General features: G+C 31.2%; 2 protein-coding genes across 2 annotated transcripts; both read left to right on the forward strand.

The window, feature by feature from the left end:
• The first annotated feature begins 1,683 nt into the window (after positions 1-1,683).
• On the forward strand, positions 1,684-3,208 carry LOC105123208 (expansin-A8-like). The gene is made up of 3 exons (XM_011022718.1): positions 1,684-1,916; positions 2,056-2,368; positions 2,814-3,208. Exons 1-3 carry the CDS (start codon positions 1,781-1,783, stop codon positions 3,115-3,117), a joined length of 753 nt encoding a protein of 250 aa, XP_011021020.1. The 5' UTR covers positions 1,684-1,780; the 3' UTR covers positions 3,118-3,208.
• A 3,351-nt stretch (positions 3,209-6,559) lies between these two features.
• Positions 6,560-10,346, forward strand: LOC105123209 (uncharacterized membrane protein At1g06890-like). Its single transcript, XM_011022719.1, has 9 exons — positions 6,560-6,778; positions 6,860-6,919; positions 7,057-7,219; positions 8,013-8,197; positions 8,652-8,719; positions 8,889-9,021; positions 9,246-9,407; positions 9,494-9,766; positions 9,888-10,346. The coding sequence occupies exons 3-9, from the start codon at positions 7,099-7,101 to the stop codon at positions 10,002-10,004; spliced, it is 1,059 nt and encodes a 352-aa protein (XP_011021021.1). The 5' UTR covers positions 6,560-6,778; positions 6,860-6,919; positions 7,057-7,098; the 3' UTR covers positions 10,005-10,346.
• The last annotated feature ends 7,463 nt before the right edge of the window (positions 10,347-17,809 follow it).

The raw sequence follows: 17,809 nt of genomic DNA on the forward strand, positions 1-17,809 counted from the left end.
CTTAAAATAATTTTTAAAAAATAAAAAATATTATTAAAATATTTTTCTAAATAAAAAACAATTTAACAAAACTCCATTTCTTTTTCATGTCAGTCTCAAACTATTTAAAACAGGGCAGCCAGCAGCCACGTGACCAACACCATCATACAAAGAAAGGTTGGAACATCTCACGCTCTAGATGTTTTCCACGCCCACTTTGAAAACATGTATACATATCGGTGGAAAATCCCTCTATTCAACTCTCAAATTCTTGAGAAAAAGACTCTGTGAGGGCACATGGTTTAGCTAGCACTTGTCAATAAACATTAATGAGCCATCTGGTCTTATGATCCAATTGAACAATGCCGAGGAACAATGGTGGCTGAGGAAGCAGACGGCCATTCTCTTTGTCTAGCTAGGACCAAAAGGGTGAAAGAGAGGTGTTGAAAACCAAATTGTGAACCAATTAGTTCAAATTATATAGAAACATTATAGAAAGGGATATGCGAAAGATACATGCTCTTGTTTTTATTGTACATCACACTCTGTTTTCTGATATCTTTTCTCTTCTTCTCCTTCAAATGCAGGTATCGTCTCGTTTAAGAACACATATCTGCATGTGATTGTACTTGCATTCATAATTTTTTTAAAAAAATATCATTTTGATAACTTTTTATATTCTTAAACGCCCACTTTGAGATTTCATAAAAAGTCTAATAGTGGGAGATTACCCTTATCTTTTTTATGATGAACAAGAAACACGCATTGCTTTATCAGTCACCATTGTCGACTATATACATTCACAGATTGTTTCGATACTCAAGTTGATCTGCCATTTTCAGAGAGCTTAATTGATATATGGGATGTCAATTCATCAAATTATGATGTTTCATATATTACTTATCCAAAATACTTGAACCGATTGTATGGTATGCATTGGCAAGCATGTCATTCCCTGCTAATCTTAATAAAGCAACAAGATTTCCTTCCATGTGCAAAAGATACTACTGATCCTTTTCTCTCTTAGAGACCCTACGCTCTCTAGCCCTTCACATTTAAGGCCAAATTCAAGTATCCATGGTCCCAAATAAAGACACCATATGCCCTACTTGACCGTCCTCTACCTACATATCCATCACCAAAAATGAAAAACCATAAAGAAAATACACTCACACGCACCAAACCTAACCTAAACAATAGTGGCGACAAAGAAACTACGTTGATTTATGAAGTTGTAGGAAGCGGTTGTTCACACGCACCAAACCTAACCTAAAACTAGTGGCGACAAAGAAACAACATTGATTTATGAAGTTGTAGGAAGCGGTTGTGAGTTGCATGTGCAAGGTTTGGCCCACCAATTATGTGTTCGGTATTGATATTAAATCTGTTTTTATTTTAGAATTTACTTTTCTATATTTTAAATTAATTTTTTAATATTACGTTGATGTGTTAGTATTAAAAATAAAATTTAAAAAATAAAATAATATATATTATTTAATATATTTTTAAATAAAAATACTTTAAAAATCAAATATTATCTGAACTTCTGTTACTGATCTCTGCGGTAGGTACCCCCTACACAAGAACCAGTGCATGTGCAGCTTGATTTTCCAAATATCAGTTTGAGGCCGGCTGTCATAACCCCACCTAATGGGGGTGAGCTACTCTTTACTTTTCTTATAAATAGCACAACGTCCTTTCTTTAATTCAGCAACACAAACACTTCTTCCCCTTCTACAACCTCCTCTGTCTTATTAGTCTTGTCAGTACTATAGCATCTGTCAGACAATTAGCATTGGCAATGGCAGCTCAAACATTCGCTTCATGTCTTCTTCTCTTCATTTGCTTACACCTTCAAGGCATTTTGGCTGATTATGGAGGGTGGCAAGGTGGTCATGCCACTTTCTATGGCGGTGGTGATGCAACTGGCACAATGGGTAAGATTAAGTCATATCTAGCTAGTAGCTAATGTGTGCTCCTTGATCATATACGTAACTGAACTTGAAGAAACAAAAACAAGTTGCTAAATATGATAATTCTATCTGCTAATTATTATGGGGCTTTGGGGATTTTCAGGAGGAGCATGTGGATATGGAAATTTGTACAGTCAGGGTTATGGAACTAGCACTGCAGCACTAAGCACTGCCTTGTTCAACAATGGCTTGAGCTGTGGTGCTTGTTATGAAATGAGATGTGATGATGACCCCAGATGGTGTCTCCCCGGTACCATCACTGTCACTGCTACAAATTTTTGCCCACCTAACCCTTCTCTGCCTAACAACAATGGTGGATGGTGCAATCCTCCTCTCCAACATTTTGACATGGCTGAGCCTGCTTTCTTGCAAATTGCTCAATACCGTGCTGGAATTGTGCCTGTAGCTTTTAGAAGGTAAATTAATTTCTTCTTTTTTGTTCAACAGTGATGGTATCTTTGGACATTTTATTAGTCCCACTCCTGCTCCTTGTTAAACCGCGTTTCAAGACCAAAAACCACGGTTTGCAACATAACGCAGATCGCGGAGACAAATACTCTTGAGTAGATTAGTTAGACAAGTGAGCTACCGATATTTAAAGAAACTTAATGAGGCCGATTTAAAGAAAACTTTCTAAATGGGCCATGGCTTAATTGTACTTAATGACTATTTAAATCACATTGCAAATAGCTGAATAAGAAAATAATCACCTAGTGATTAGCAGGGTCAAGTCTCAGTTCAAAGGAAAAGGGAGTGCCAAATGTTAGGCCAGTTAGTATTGATTCCATTGCTGCTGACAACTTTGAGTTAATTTTTAGTCAGTCTGCCATTAACCAATGCAAATGCTCTTGATTTTGGCAGGGTGCCTTGTGTTAAGAAGGGAGGAATTAGATTTACCATCAACGGTCACTCCTACTTCAACTTGGTCCTGATCACCAATGTTGGTGGTGCGGGAGATGTTCATTCAGTTTCAATCAAAGGCTCGAAAACAGGGTGGCAAGCGATGTCAAGAAACTGGGGCCAAAACTGGCAGAGCAACACCTACCTCAACGGTCAAAGCCTATCCTTTCAAGTCACCACCAGTGATGGTAGAACTGTCACAAGCTACAATGCGGTGCCTGCTGGCTGGCAATTTGGTCAGACTTTTGAAGGAGGCCAGTTTTAAGATTTCAACACCTTTTTTACCATTTTCTCTTCTGGGTCTAAAGTTTTAACTACAATTAAGCCTGGTTGGTTGATGGAAATTTGTATATTTATATTATTTATATTATATGCTTCCTATAAGAACAAGGTCTAAAGTTTTAACTGCAATTAAGCCTGGTTGGTTGGTGGAAATTTGTATATTTATATTATATGCTTCCTATAAGAACAGATTAAGAGGCAAAAAAAAGAGAGGGTATTGTAGTGATGTTTGGAGGAGAAGTGGCCTTGTAAAGCTGAGGTAGCTAAATCTAAATAGCACCCGCTTGCCCTTCCTCGTATGTATAAGTAGTCTTTTGAGAAATGTATTCATGTCTTTCAAGAGTAATTTACAATTTCCATTGGTATGCAAGATTAAGACAAGATTGCTACATTAAAACAGTGTTGTATTGACAAAAAGTGCTGAGCATTCACGTAAGATCTTGTCTGGAATTGGAATATTTGTATGCATTTGCCACTTGAAAAGAAATCTTGCAGATGCATCATCTTTTTTAACCCATAGTACATGCACAGAGCATTGTCTTTTCCTTCAAATCAATCAATCTAGCCATTTAAATGGGCCCTAGGGAATTGCTTTCTAGGAGAAAGGGCTTGTCTTGTAACGCAGTCGCCCTGTTCTTTTCATTTAAAAAATCATTTTATCGGCTTTTCAGATGGGAAACGCAGGTAGCCCCGTAGGTTGCAACCATGTTCCCAAAAATATCAGTCAGCTTAAAAGTTATGAAGACCAATGACATTTTAAAGCATGATTTCTTGAAGCCCATTGAAGCACCTTACAGTCCATTTTCAAGTTCTTTTCAGGCAACCACAGGGGCCGCTGCAGCATGATAGAAGCAAATTTTGATGCATCACTTGTGAAATTTATTGTAAATGTACTTTCTTTTATTGTTTAGCCAACAGTAATTATATTTAGGTTATGTTTATGAGTACGATACTGCAGAGTCTGATGGTTTTTTTATATACAACTCATTTAATACACAAAACATCGCAGTTTAAGACAAATTTTATATGTTTTTCGTTGTTTTTTTACATGGATTCTACCTAAAAAAAGCTCCCACAGAACACACTCAAGTATTTGATATTATAATAACTATTGTAGTTATAATTTTATAAAAAATATTTTATAAAAAATATTTTTAATTAAAATTAGTTTCAAAAAATAGATATTTAATTAAAACTGTGATTAAAATTAAAATTAAATAAAAAATAATTTAATGTATTTAGTCAAAAATACTTTTAAAATTAAAATTATAAAATAATTTAAAAAATATATTAATATTGATAATTTTTAATTTAAATATTATAAATTTAACTATTATTATTATATCATAAAATAAATCATATTTTATATAAAATATTTTTTATTATCTCATAAAATCTTTTATAATTTCATTATATACGAAATACATCCGACATGAATTATAAATTTTATAATTTTTTAGCATGTAATAAATTTAAATAAAATATTATTATATATAAAATTCACTCTTAAAAAAAAATATTATAAAAATTAATACACAAAAAAAATATGTCTATACATTGCGTATAATGCACTACTATGTAATTGCTCATATTAATTACATTATTTATTGAATAATGCAATTTATGTGAACAATAAAAATAAATAAAAAAATTTTACTTTTTAAATACTGTATTTCTAATAAAAAAAATATAATAAATAATATATATATATATATATATATATATTTCTATATAATTTAATTAAATAGCTATAACTATGTTTTAAATAAAACGGAGTTATAGCTGCAGAGCCAAACAGCTTCTTAGTTTATAGTGTTTCATGAAGGAATTGACTTTTGAAGTATGTTGTTTTTAACGGATACTTTTGAAGTATTCGTACTTCCTACACTTTCTTTGTACGTATCCATCTGCCTTCGTGTACTGTATGTGTATTCTAGCCTCACCAATGGGCTATAAGATTTCCAAAGACCATGCTCCTATTTCTTCAAGCCCGTGACACTAACACCTTCATGGTACTTCCTCGCTTCTTTATAAAGTCGCCAGCCAGAACATGAGAAAATAACAAACTACGGCTTGGCCTAGCGGTGGAAGGGACTTATCTCCTTTCATTGCACCTGAATTCAAGTTCTAGCGTGCATGTCTGTCATCTCCGTGGTGCCTTACATGCCTACTAAATTTACAGGATATTCAGTGGGCCATGGAGATTAGTCGTGGTGCGGGCAAGTTGGCCCGGACACCCCACGTAAATCAAAAAAAAAAAAAAAATTAGTAATTTTTATAATATAGTTTAACAGATTAAATTTTAAAAATTATTAATTTAAATTTTAAAATTATTAAAAATTTATAAAATTAATTAAAACAACTCGAACACCTACATTAATTAAAATAAAAATTACATTCCTCTTATTTCAAATTCAACACTCACCCTTATATATTATTCTGCCTAACATCCCCCATTTCTTGTTGTTTCGTGCATTTTTTTAAAATATGGTAATTTCATTATTCAACTTTCTGTTAATTATATTATATAGAAATATTTATTTGATCATCTAAATTCTTGATATGCCAGCCAAGAAATCACTATCTAAATAAATTCTTGATATGCCAGCCAAGAAATCACAGTTATATTCTGTTAATTAAACCTTTTCCTATTCAACTTTCTGCATATTCTCAAGCATAAATATTATTTCTTAATGTGTAGTAACACCCTATCCTATCCTATCATGGAATGTGCATCATTTCCAGAGAATTAATAAGGGATTGAAGCTGATATAAAATTTGAATTGGTTTAAGTTGAAAATAATATTAAACAGAAAAATCTAATTAAAAACCTGAGTTAATTTATAATTTAATTGTCATGATCTAATTTAGTCAAAATCTATTATTTTATTTTATTTTTAAGTAAAAAATTTAGAATCAAACCTGAAAATTTCCATGTTTGGTCAAGTTTGATAAGTTATTGTGACACTCTATCAACCATCCTGTTTATTTTTGTTGGGAAAACATCACCTGGGAGATAAGTCATACGGTAATTTCACTCTTAGACCATGTTTGTTTGGACAGAAATAAGCAAGAAGGGATTTTTTTTAGGCCTAAGGCTCTATTTGGTAATTCTTTTAGGTTAAGTTTGGAAGTATTTTATAAATTGTATTTAAAATAATTATATAACAATTTTAAAATAAATTTATGCCATTTAAGAACAAAAAGATACAGACAAATGACTTTCTTTTTCTTTTTATTTCAGTCTTTTTCACCTTGAGATATAATCAAACGCTATCATAAAATCTAGAAATTTGGCCTCGTTGTAGGAAAGTTGGTCCAAGAAGATCCGAATGCTCCTTCTAAGGTTCTAACCAAACAAGGCCATAAATTTGAAGTCCCCTAATTTTAATACATTCACAATTTAATCCCCACAAAAAACGGAAGAGAGTCAAAGCTTCTCATCGCCAACAGCAACAGCATCACCAACAACACTCTCCCATTTCTTTATTTCTCATTCTCATTTCTCTCCCATTTATATATAAATAAATCTCTCTCATTCTCAATCAAAACAAAGAGAGTTGCAAAAATAAGCAAAAAAACTAACACCCTTTTTAGTGTTCTTTCTTTTATAGATTGATTTCAGTTATCAGCAATTCTCAAAGGTTTCTCTTTCTCTACATTGATCTTTAGTTTCGGTAACAGATCTATGTTTCTTGTTCTAATCTATTTTTATTTGCTTACAGTTTCAGCTGCTTTGGTTTCTTTTTTTTAGAAGTTTTGGATCCAATTATGAGGTGAATCAGGTAAAGGGTTTTTATTTCTGTGTTGAATTACAAATGTGTCACCTTCATGGGTTTTCTTTTTTATGTATAATCTGAAATGGTTTTTTTTTTGTATGCTCAAATGTGCTGATTATGTTGAGATTTTGGGATTTTGGTAGATCTGGATTAAGGAGATAGCGTGATTTGGAATTGAAGTGAAAATGAGTGAGGGCCAAAAATTCCAGCTAGGGACTGTTGGGGCTTTGAGTTTATCAGTGGTTTCGTCAGTGTCGATTGTAATCTGCAATAAGGCTCTTATTAGCACACTTGGCTTCACTTTTGGTGAGTGTTCATATTTACGTACTCTTTCCTTTTGATATAATGTATTTTGTGTGCTTACATTAGATTTGGCTCTTCTGAAGTTAATGTTGTTTGTTTGTTGAATCTCATTTGCTGTTGTCGGTATTCACACTCGATTTGATATTGATGGGGTACCTAATGGTAATATTGGATGTCAGAATTCATGTTAAGAAAGATAAGTTCTTTGAATGTGCATGAATGGTGATTGTGAGAGCTCCGCACGGTTGGCGCTTGATAGGAGACCATATACTCATTTGTTAGAAATCATGGAATGGATCAACAGGGTGTTGTTCTTTTTGAAAGTAGAAGTTTAAAACCACACGATCCTAATCTTTTACTGTAATTAACTTGCTAGTTGTCTGCCACCTTTTATTATTTTTGATACATGGCCGTAAGATTTTATGATCATGGATGCACAGTGCCTAAGAGGTCAATCTGATTATTTATTGATCTATATGATCTTTAATAGCGTGTGGTTCCATATGGTGACTGTATTATCTAATGTGTTCCAACTGCAACATGATGCAAAGAAATGATGATTTCATATATTCTTGCAATGCTACTTTACTTCACTTAAATGCGGGCATGTAATCTATAATTACTGGCAGTTTTTGGTGATGGTAGTAAATGGGCTGAAACTCTATAAGTGGTCATTTTCTGTAGATGTGCCTCATTTGAATCATCATCATCAATATTATTGTTGCTTAACTTTTGATTTTTCAGCCCTAAATTTTCCATCATGTATACTTATTTTTGTTTGTTTGGTCGAATGCAGCTACAACTTTGACAAGCTGGCATCTTCTGGTCACCTTTTGTTCTCTTCATGTAGCATTATGCATGAAATTGTTTGAGCACAAGCCTTTTGACGCAAGAGCAGTAATGGGATTTGGCATACTAAATGGGATATCCATTGGCCTTTTGAATCTTAGCTTGGGTTTCAATTCTGTTGGTTTTTATCAGGTATGCTGCCTTCTCTGTGTCCGACTTAAGATCTGGTATTTATTTATATTTCCAATCAGTATGCTGCATTATGGATCAATGGTAATGTCATTTGATATACTTATTCTATCATTCTATGATAGCAGCATCTTGAAGTAGTAGACTTGAAAGTGATTTTAAGTGCTTTTGGGTTTTTCGGGGGTGTGAACTGTAAAAAAAAAGTGCTTAATACCTTCCTGTGTTTTAAATGAAACCAGTTTGTTGTTTAATTGATCTAAACTCTTCCTTGTAAAGTATGAATTGACTGTGGATAGGTTGGGTTTCACTTTGCAGCATTTTGATTTATTGACATCTAGTAATATCATATATAGTGAAAGTCCCTTGGTTGAATCTTTTTTTTTTTTTTTTTACTTATAAACTATTTCGGAGCAAATTGTTTCTGAAAATGGACTTCGTTTCTTTTCACTATTTTTAGATGACAAAATTGGCGATCATCCCATGCACTGTTCTTTTGGAGACACTTTTCTTCCGGAAGCAATTCAGGTCAGTTTGAGTCGTTAGTGTATTGTTTATTGAGAAATTTTCATGGCTGCTGCTAATTTTCTGCATGCCATATGCTTTCATAATTTATGTAGCGACAGTTTCATTTTCGATCAACTTGTTTAAGTTGTTTATGTGGTTACATTTGTCTGCTGTACTTGTGATATTGCAGTCGAAATATCCAGCTTTCACTTAGCATTCTTCTTATGGGTGTTGGAATTGCAACCGTAACCGATCTTCAGCTCAATGTCCTGGGATCTGTCTTGTCTCTGCTTGCAGTTCTTACAACATGTGTTGCTCAGATTGTATCCTTAGTTGAAGTCCCTTTGTTAATTGTTATCTCATTTCTTGCTTTCTTCTGTTAGATGCCATTTTTAGTTGTTTCAATGGTAAGAAAAAGCGAAGGAAATAAATACTCAAGTGCTGTACTGTATGGCTATAGTTTCTCCATTCTTAGTGAAGTCTGTTCATGTCTTTTGCTTGTTCTTCCTCTGTTCACTTTGTTAAAATCTTAACCAGTGTATTTCAGATGACTAATACCATCCAAAAGAAGTTCAAAGTCTCTTCAACACAACTTCTGTACCAGTCTTGCCCCTATCAGGCATTAACTTTGTTCATTGTTGGCCCATTCCTGGATGGGCTTCTGACTAACAAAAACGTTTTTGCTTTCAAATACACCCCTCAAGTGCTGGTGAGAATCAAATAATACGTGAAGCACTTTACTGACATTTCTCTATTTTATTGCTACTGACTGTTCTATGCATTATGCGGTTGCAGTTCTTCATTGTTCTATCCTGCCTGATTTCCGTCTCTGTGAACTTCAGTACTTTTCTGGTGATTGGAAAGACATCTCCAGTCACCTATCAAGTCCTAGGACATTTGAAAACATGCCTAGTTTTGGCATTTGGTTATGTTCTACTTCGTGATCCATTTAGCTGGCGCAATATTTTAGGAATCCTTATTGCAGTGGTTGGAATGGTGCTGTATTCTTATTGTTGCAATATTGAGAGCCAGCAGAAGCAAAATGAAGTGCCAGTAAAATTGCCCGAGGTAATTATCTTTCCTTTTTTTATGTTATAAGCAAGGGTTATGTCTGTCTTTTATTCATCTCATTCTTATAGTGCTGTAAGCTTTTCAGACTTCTTATGCTCATTTTTTGAATGGGTTTTAGGTCAAGGAAAGTGAAACTGATCCGTTAATCAGCGTGGAAAAAGGAACTGGGATCTTAGCCGACGCTGCTGTACCAAATGTTCCCGTGTGGACTTCAAACAAGGACTTGGACGCATAAGACATTCCCATTTTTATAAATTCATTTGCTCTAGATCAAAGTCGGTAAACAAAACGGTTTCAGCGAGGGTGTATCACAATTCACATAGCACGAGTTGCTTTGTTCTGGGATCATTACTAATATTATATCAGATAAAGTATTGAAAAAACATGTCATTATTATAGCAGTTTTGGTTTATTAGTTTTGTATGAATCAAACATGGCAATGGTATGATACTAGGATTTGAATTGTCAAATGTATACTGTGGTTACCGATACTGGAAATTTTTTAGTGCTTGTTCTGTGGTTATATTATTCCTCTTCATCCGTGAAGAACAACAAATGCATGTCTTGTTCAAGTTGCCAGTAAATTCTGCTTTTCTAGCGCTTCCGAAACTTTCTACGTTAATTAATGCATGGAGATCAATGATTTGCATCCGAATCCTATTTGTTTTCCTCTTTGTTGTAAAACTTAGATCAGACAGGTCCAGAAACCTAGTTAACCTGGTCAATAAATCAGTTTAATTTGCTGATCATGTCAGTGTGCATGCCACCCTTTTCTTTTTGACAGCTTCACTGAGATTTTGTTGAGGGTTTAGGTTTAAAGCACTTTGATTTAATCAAATTAAGAAGTTTGGTATTGACTAATCATAAGAAATTTGAGGCGAGTCGCAGCTTCAAACCACCAAAATCAAATTTTCAAGAAGGACATCCATTTCTAGGGGCTTTTCCCAATGTAGTTGGCCGCCTGAATTTCGTGGAGGATGCTTAGGATTCAGAAACCTGTTGCAAACAGAGAGTCTGCAACTTGAAGGAGTCCTTTTCTAGGCACCCACTCCCCGCAAGACCCCACTGTCTACCTAACCATGCCATGTAGCTTAGACCATTCCAATGGGAATTGCTAGACTCGTTCAACTTGCGGGGACCATAATTGATTGAGACACGGCAAGTGGCTGTGTTAAGGATAAAATTTGTTGTAACTAGTTTAGCTTGTGTCGAGTCAGAGTAATTAGAGTTAGTTTAAGTGGTGATTAGAGTGGCCATGTGTGAGGCTGATATGTGATGATTTTACATGTAAAAATATGGGCTGAAATATTCTGAAACACAGTAAGAGAAAGAAAGAAAGTAAAAAGAAATATTAATTTAAAGAAAAAATTAAAAAAAAAACACTATAAAAATTAATTTTTTTAAAAATATTTTTTTAAAGTAAAAACACACATACACAGAAAAAGAAATACTTGAATTTTGAGATTAAGCTTGCTTGTGCAAGGAGTATTTAAGTTGCTTGTAGGTATGAGAATAAAAGGATAAAATATGGGGTTTTTTCAACAAGAAAGACTGACTTATTAGTTTCTAAAAGAAACAAGGACTAAACTATAATTTTCCTTATATCTTTCTATCTACATTTGACAATTGATGATGAGATAATTGAAAGGCAAGAGTCCATAGGAAGCCTCTTGGTTAAAGGCAGAAAAGGAGTTCACCTTCAGGTAAAGGAGTGTGCTTTGCCTAGAAAATGTTCACACACATAGACTCGACATGACATGACATGACGTATAGGAGACCCAAAAAGGACATAAACTATTAGATTGGGACAAATATTTTGCAACAATCCAAATGGGCAGAAGCAGCAGCAGCAGAGGGAAGAAGAAGAGGCAGAAGCCCTCACGATATTCTTCGCTAGACTACAATCTTAGGCAGACAGAGGCAAACGTTAGGAACCGTGATACGTCTCTTGTGGTTTTGCCCTCGAACAATGTAGCCGTCAACAAGAATTTGATGGGGTAACTAATTTTTATCTCTTTGGATTCTATCTCAGAATTAGAGGTGAGAGTGTAAAGTTAACTGAATCTTCAAAGAAACTGACTTTTGAGATATCCATACCCAAAAGGTTAGATTACGAAAACAACTAATTAAACAATGAAATCTAAAAAAAGTTTGAATTTAAATATATATATATATATATAAATTAACTATAACTAACTCCTTAAACCCTAATCGAAATAATTAGATTAAAATAATTAAATAAAAAAAATAAACGTTAAAGGATATAAACCTTAAAAAATAATATTAACTGAGATTAAGTTTTTAAATCTAAAATTTATGTTATTAAAATGAGATCATCCCATTAAAAAAATACAAAGTCTAATTTCCAATCAACTTTATATTAAAGAATATAATTAAAAAAATTAATTTTACAAAAAAAATCTAAAACAAAGAAATAACAATAAAAAAATAAAAATCATATTAGAAATTAAACATATAAGAGGACATTTTACATTTTTGGATTGAATAATGAAATTAAAAAAAAATCATAAAAAAATTAAAAACAACGATTTATGCAAATTAAAAAAAATCATAAAATAAAAGGATTCCGGCAAATTTTTATTAGAAGTTTAAAATTAAAGACAATTATAGATTTTAGAAAAGAACTATAAAAGAATTTGATAATAAACAAAATGATAATTGAATTTGATAAAATAAAAAAATAAAAAAAAATATCATAATACATTTAGAATTATTATGAATAATTGGGTTTCACCACTTAAAAAATCACACACATAATACATTCAGAATCATTATGGATGGTTGAGTTTGACAACTTAAAAAGACCATACACATTACTTAAACGTGGTGATAGCTCTTACTCTCTTATAAGCACATTGCATGTGCTGGTTATTTTTACCTTACTTATTAACTTTAATTATTAGTATTTGTTTTAAAATTTAATTTGACATTTAAAGCACCAATTATTCTGTATCAATAGAATTTAAATATATTTTAACAAATAAAACATCACACAACATCAGTCAGAATATCTTCTTGATCATGCACGACCACTCTACCCAGGTAAAAAAAAAATTATCAACTCAATTAAAAAAATAAATATGTAGGAATAAACCAAATTTAAAAAAAAAATGATTTATATATCTTCAATGCCCGAGCAAACCAATACCTAATGGGACAAAAATAAAGTTACTTAGCGGTGGAAGGGATTTGTTCCTTTTTTCTACACCCGGATTCAAATCTTATTATGCATGGCTATCGCCTCGCAGTGCCTTACATGCTCACTGGTCTTGTAGGATGTTTATGCATGGTTGTCGCCTCGTGGTGCTTTACATACTCACTGGGCTTGTAGGATGTTTGATGGGTTATGGGATTAATCGCTTGTAGGATGTTTGATGGGTTATGAGATTAGTCGTAATGCACGCAAGTTAATCCGGACATCTATATAAATAAAAAAATATTAAAATTGCTAGGATTTTTCAAAGCCTGAAATCCACCCTATCTCCGAGTTTTAATTACTTTAAACTAATAAAATTAAAAATTAATTAAGTAATGAATATTTATCTCCGTGCCTAAAGATCCAAATTTTTTAAGTGATTACAGCAACTCGCAAAGTCCAAACTCAAGTTTTAGATATCATGTGATAATGTGACTTACTACATAATAGACTGATATAAAACATAGCTTTAAAATAAGTTTTATATTTCTTTTATTTTTATTTTTATTTTTATTATCTCGTCACAATGATGCTATGATCGTATGGATAAGGTTCAAATCTCGTAACGTTTGGTTTTGCTTTACGTAACAGAAGATTCCATTGATACATGGTCCCTTGTTTAAAAGCTGCCTCCTGCATGCAATCGGGTATCAACTTTTCCCCGTTCCCACCATTCCTATGTTAGAAGTTTCACGTGAATACATACGTGTGGTAATTATTTTTTAAAATATTTTTATTTTAAAAAATTAATTTTTATTTTTACAAATTAATTTTTGATATAAAAATATTAAAATAATTGAAAACAGAAAATTTTAAATTTGAACAAAGGTTAAAATTCATTTTCAAACAACCCTCTTCGAAGGAAACCTTCATGTATTATTTTTTTTATGGGTTTTAAAGACTATAAAGGCAAATAGCTTAAAGTGATGTATTATAAAAAGAAGCGTGAGGGAAAAAAGAAAAAAAGGTATTTACAGGCTATGGTGTGTTCATATTTTATCCTAAGAACTTGTTCAACTTTTCGTGCGTCTACATTCCACTTATAATAATAGTTTATATACAAATTCATATAGTTTTTAGGAGTCACCTATAGTTGCATTTGATTGATGTAATATGAATTATGATTAGGATATTTTTTCACTCTCTCTACACTTTTCTCCACACACATACAAATATATAATTTTTTTTTTTTTAAATCATGCATAAGGCTATCCAATCAATCCAAAAAAAAAAATCATGCATAAGGCTATCCAATCAATCCACTCAATACACATGAATTACATCATGAAATAGAAATAAACCAACAAAAAAAATACAAAATTTATTTTAAAAAACAAAACCAATATCAAATTATGAAATGAAAAAAAAACAAGTAAAAAAAATTATATCAACACTTATTAGCTTATAGAAATAATATTTCTAACCATTTGATTAGAAGTATTAAATATAAAAAAATCATAAAGATTAATTCTTAACAAATTAAATATCAAAAAATAATATTAAAAATAAATTAATAAAACTTCAAATTGAGTTTACTAGGGACTGGACTCAACAATGTTTTTTTTTATTATTTCTTAAGAATATAGATCTTATAATGTCAAGGGAAAAAAATGACACCCGATCAATGCTTAAGTTTTTATATATATAAAAAATAATTTTATTGATATAAAGTAATTAAGGATTAAGAGACTTGATTTGAATCTAAAATAACATAAAAGGTGAATAGAATATGATAAAAAAAAACTAACATGTGTAATGCATGCACCAACATATAAAAAAATTTGTTGTTTCCTCTGGCATTGCATTATAGCCTCATCTGGTGTTTATGATATTTTTTTAATGGTGTAGCCTATGTCGTACACGAAGATGGATGGTAGTTAATTTTTAATTTTTCTTGTCTCTTTGCTTTTTTTTTTCTTTTTTTCTTGGTCTCTTTCTTTGTCCTTTCTAAAATAGTATGAATTTTTACTAAAATCTTATATTAAATTTTATTTTTATTTTTTTAATTGTAATTAAATTTATTAAAAATTAAAATTTATATTTTTTTTCAATTTATTATTTATTGAATAATCTTAATCTTATGATTTAAGTTATTGGTTTGAAATTTTAGTTTATATTACTTTGATCTGTTTTGGGTTATTTTTTAAAATTAATATTTTTTTAATTTTATCTTTGAATATTTAATGGGATGAGAATTTAAATTTATTATTTTTTTTATTTTTTTTATAAAAAATTATTTCAATCTCATAAATTTATTTATAAATATGAAAAATTTAACTGATTTCTCCTTGTGTTTTTTAAATTAGGTTTTTTAAAATTTTATTATCCAACAAACTGTACGGACATTCACCTTAATTAATAATAATAAAAAAGCGAGGAAAGGAAGCATGTCCAGCGAGAATGTCCCGAAGGCTCTTGGAGATGACAACTTGCATGTAAGCACGATGACGCGGCCTTACTACTCCTATGATTTGATGCCACATTGAACTCACTTGGATTCTGTAAATATTATAATTATAATAACTGTGTACTTACATAATTATTTTTTTTATTTACACGGAGTATTCGGGTTAGCTTGCGCGTATCACAACTAATCTTCATAGCTCACTGAATATCTTGTAAATCCAATAAACATGTAAGGCACCGCAAGGATAACAGACATACACACAGAGTTCGAATCTAGATATAGTGAAAGGAAACAAGTCCCTTTTACCGCTAGGTCAATCCCTAAAATACACATAATTATTATTATGGTTACTCATGGATGTCAGAATGTTCTTTTTCCACACTAATTTCTTTTTTTTCATCATTGATGTCTTTTTTTCTTCTTCTAATTTTCGGTTAGTGTTTCAAAATAAATAATGAGAATTTAAATTTATTAATTTTTTTAAAAAAAATTATTTCAACCTCATAAATTTATTTATAAATATGAAAAATTTAACTGATTTCTCCTTGTGTTTTTTAAATTAGGTTTTTTAAAATTTTATTATCCAACAAACTGTACGGACATTCACCTTAATTAATAATAATAAAAAAGCGAGGAAAGGAAGCATGTCCAGCGAGAATGTCCCGAAGGCTCTTGGAGATGACAACTTGCATGTAAGCACGATGACGCGGCCTTACTACTCCTATGATTTGATGCCACATTGAACTCACTTGGATTCTGTAAATATTATAATTATAATAACTGTGTACTTACATAATTATTTTTTTTATTTACATGAAGTATTCGGGTTAGCTTACGCGTATCACGACTAATCTCCATAGCTCACTGAATATCTTGTAAACCCAGTAAACATGTAAGACACCGCAAGGATAACAAACGTACATACCAGAGTTCGAACCTAGATACAATGAAAGAAAACAAGTCCTTTTTACCGCTAGACCAATCCCTAAAATACACATAATTATTATTATGGTTACTCATGGATGTCGGAATGTTCTTTTTCCACACTAATTTCTTTTTTTTCATCATTGATGTCTTTTTTTTTTAATTTTCGGTTAGTGTTTCAAAATAAATAAAATATTTTAAAAAATGAAATAAATATTTTTTTAAAATATTTTTTTTTATATTTTTTCTACTTTTACTGTCTTTATATTCCAGACATTAATCAGGGAAAATCATGGTGTGATGATCTTGATAAGGTTAGTTTTATAGCGTTGGAAGCCCAGAAAAATGTGATGCACGTTTGGTTTTGCTTTGTGTACCAAAGGATTCCATTAATAAATGGTCCCTTATAGTATTATATGGAACCTGAGGATAGATTTCCGACAGGTCAGTTGCCGGCTCCCACCATTGATTCCTTTGAAGGAAACCTTCATATATTATCCTTTTCCCCTTTTTTCAAAAGATTTACTTTACATCATGAATAATTTATAAGTTAATGCCACTTTATATCCTCGTCCTGTCACATAAAAAAATTAATAAAAAATATCGTATTGTTTATAGGATTATATTTCTTACTAATTAGTTTTTATGTTAAATATTACATCTTTGCTATGAAATTAAAAAAAAAACCCTACACACCACCTTTACTTTTAAGGAAGGCTTGGGTTTTTTTTTTAAAAAAAATCATTCCTTTTTTTTAAATTTGAATTTTAACTCATTTTTTAGATTACTTACTTTAACCTTTCTTTAAATATTAATTGGTCTTTTAAATTGTTTCTATAGTCTCATGATAGATTATTTTCATTTATCTTTAAATATTTATCATTAAAAATTAAAATAGATAATAAGTAGTATTTGCATGATTTATTTATAAGAATCATATGTATGCTTAGTGAGAAGAATTAACCTCAAATATAAATAAAAAAATAAATAAAATAAAAATAATAAGCAAGATAAAGAATTTACATGTGCATCTATTTTTAAATTCACTATTTAATCATGATCTATAGCTCTTCATCGATCCACCATTTCTTATACTTTTCAATCTATTTTATAAAATATAAATATTATTTTTCTATATTTTTTATTATACCAAAATAAAAACTACAATCTAATTACTAACTACAATATAATTAAAATAATGGGAATACATAAAATTAGTTCTAGAAAACCTCTCATAGAGTTAATAATCTGTCAAACAAACAAAAACGGCTTGGAGTAAATACAAACCAAAACAAAAAAATAAAATAAAATCCAATCCTTCTTTCAAATTCGTATTTTTTTAATTTATTATTATTATTACCATCATCTTCTTTATTGTTTCTTCACTTCCACCTCGTCGCGTCTCACCGGACAGACAAACAAACAACCTGTAAAATCAATCGTCAAACCCCACACAAAACAAAATCAGTAACCAAAAAAAAAAAAAAAAAAC

Source organism: Populus euphratica, unplaced genomic scaffold (genome assembly GCF_000495115.2).
Source record: "Populus euphratica unplaced genomic scaffold, PopEup_1.0 scaffold10.1, whole genome shotgun sequence".
Classification (NCBI taxonomy): Eukaryota; Viridiplantae; Streptophyta; class Magnoliopsida; order Malpighiales; family Salicaceae; genus Populus; species Populus euphratica.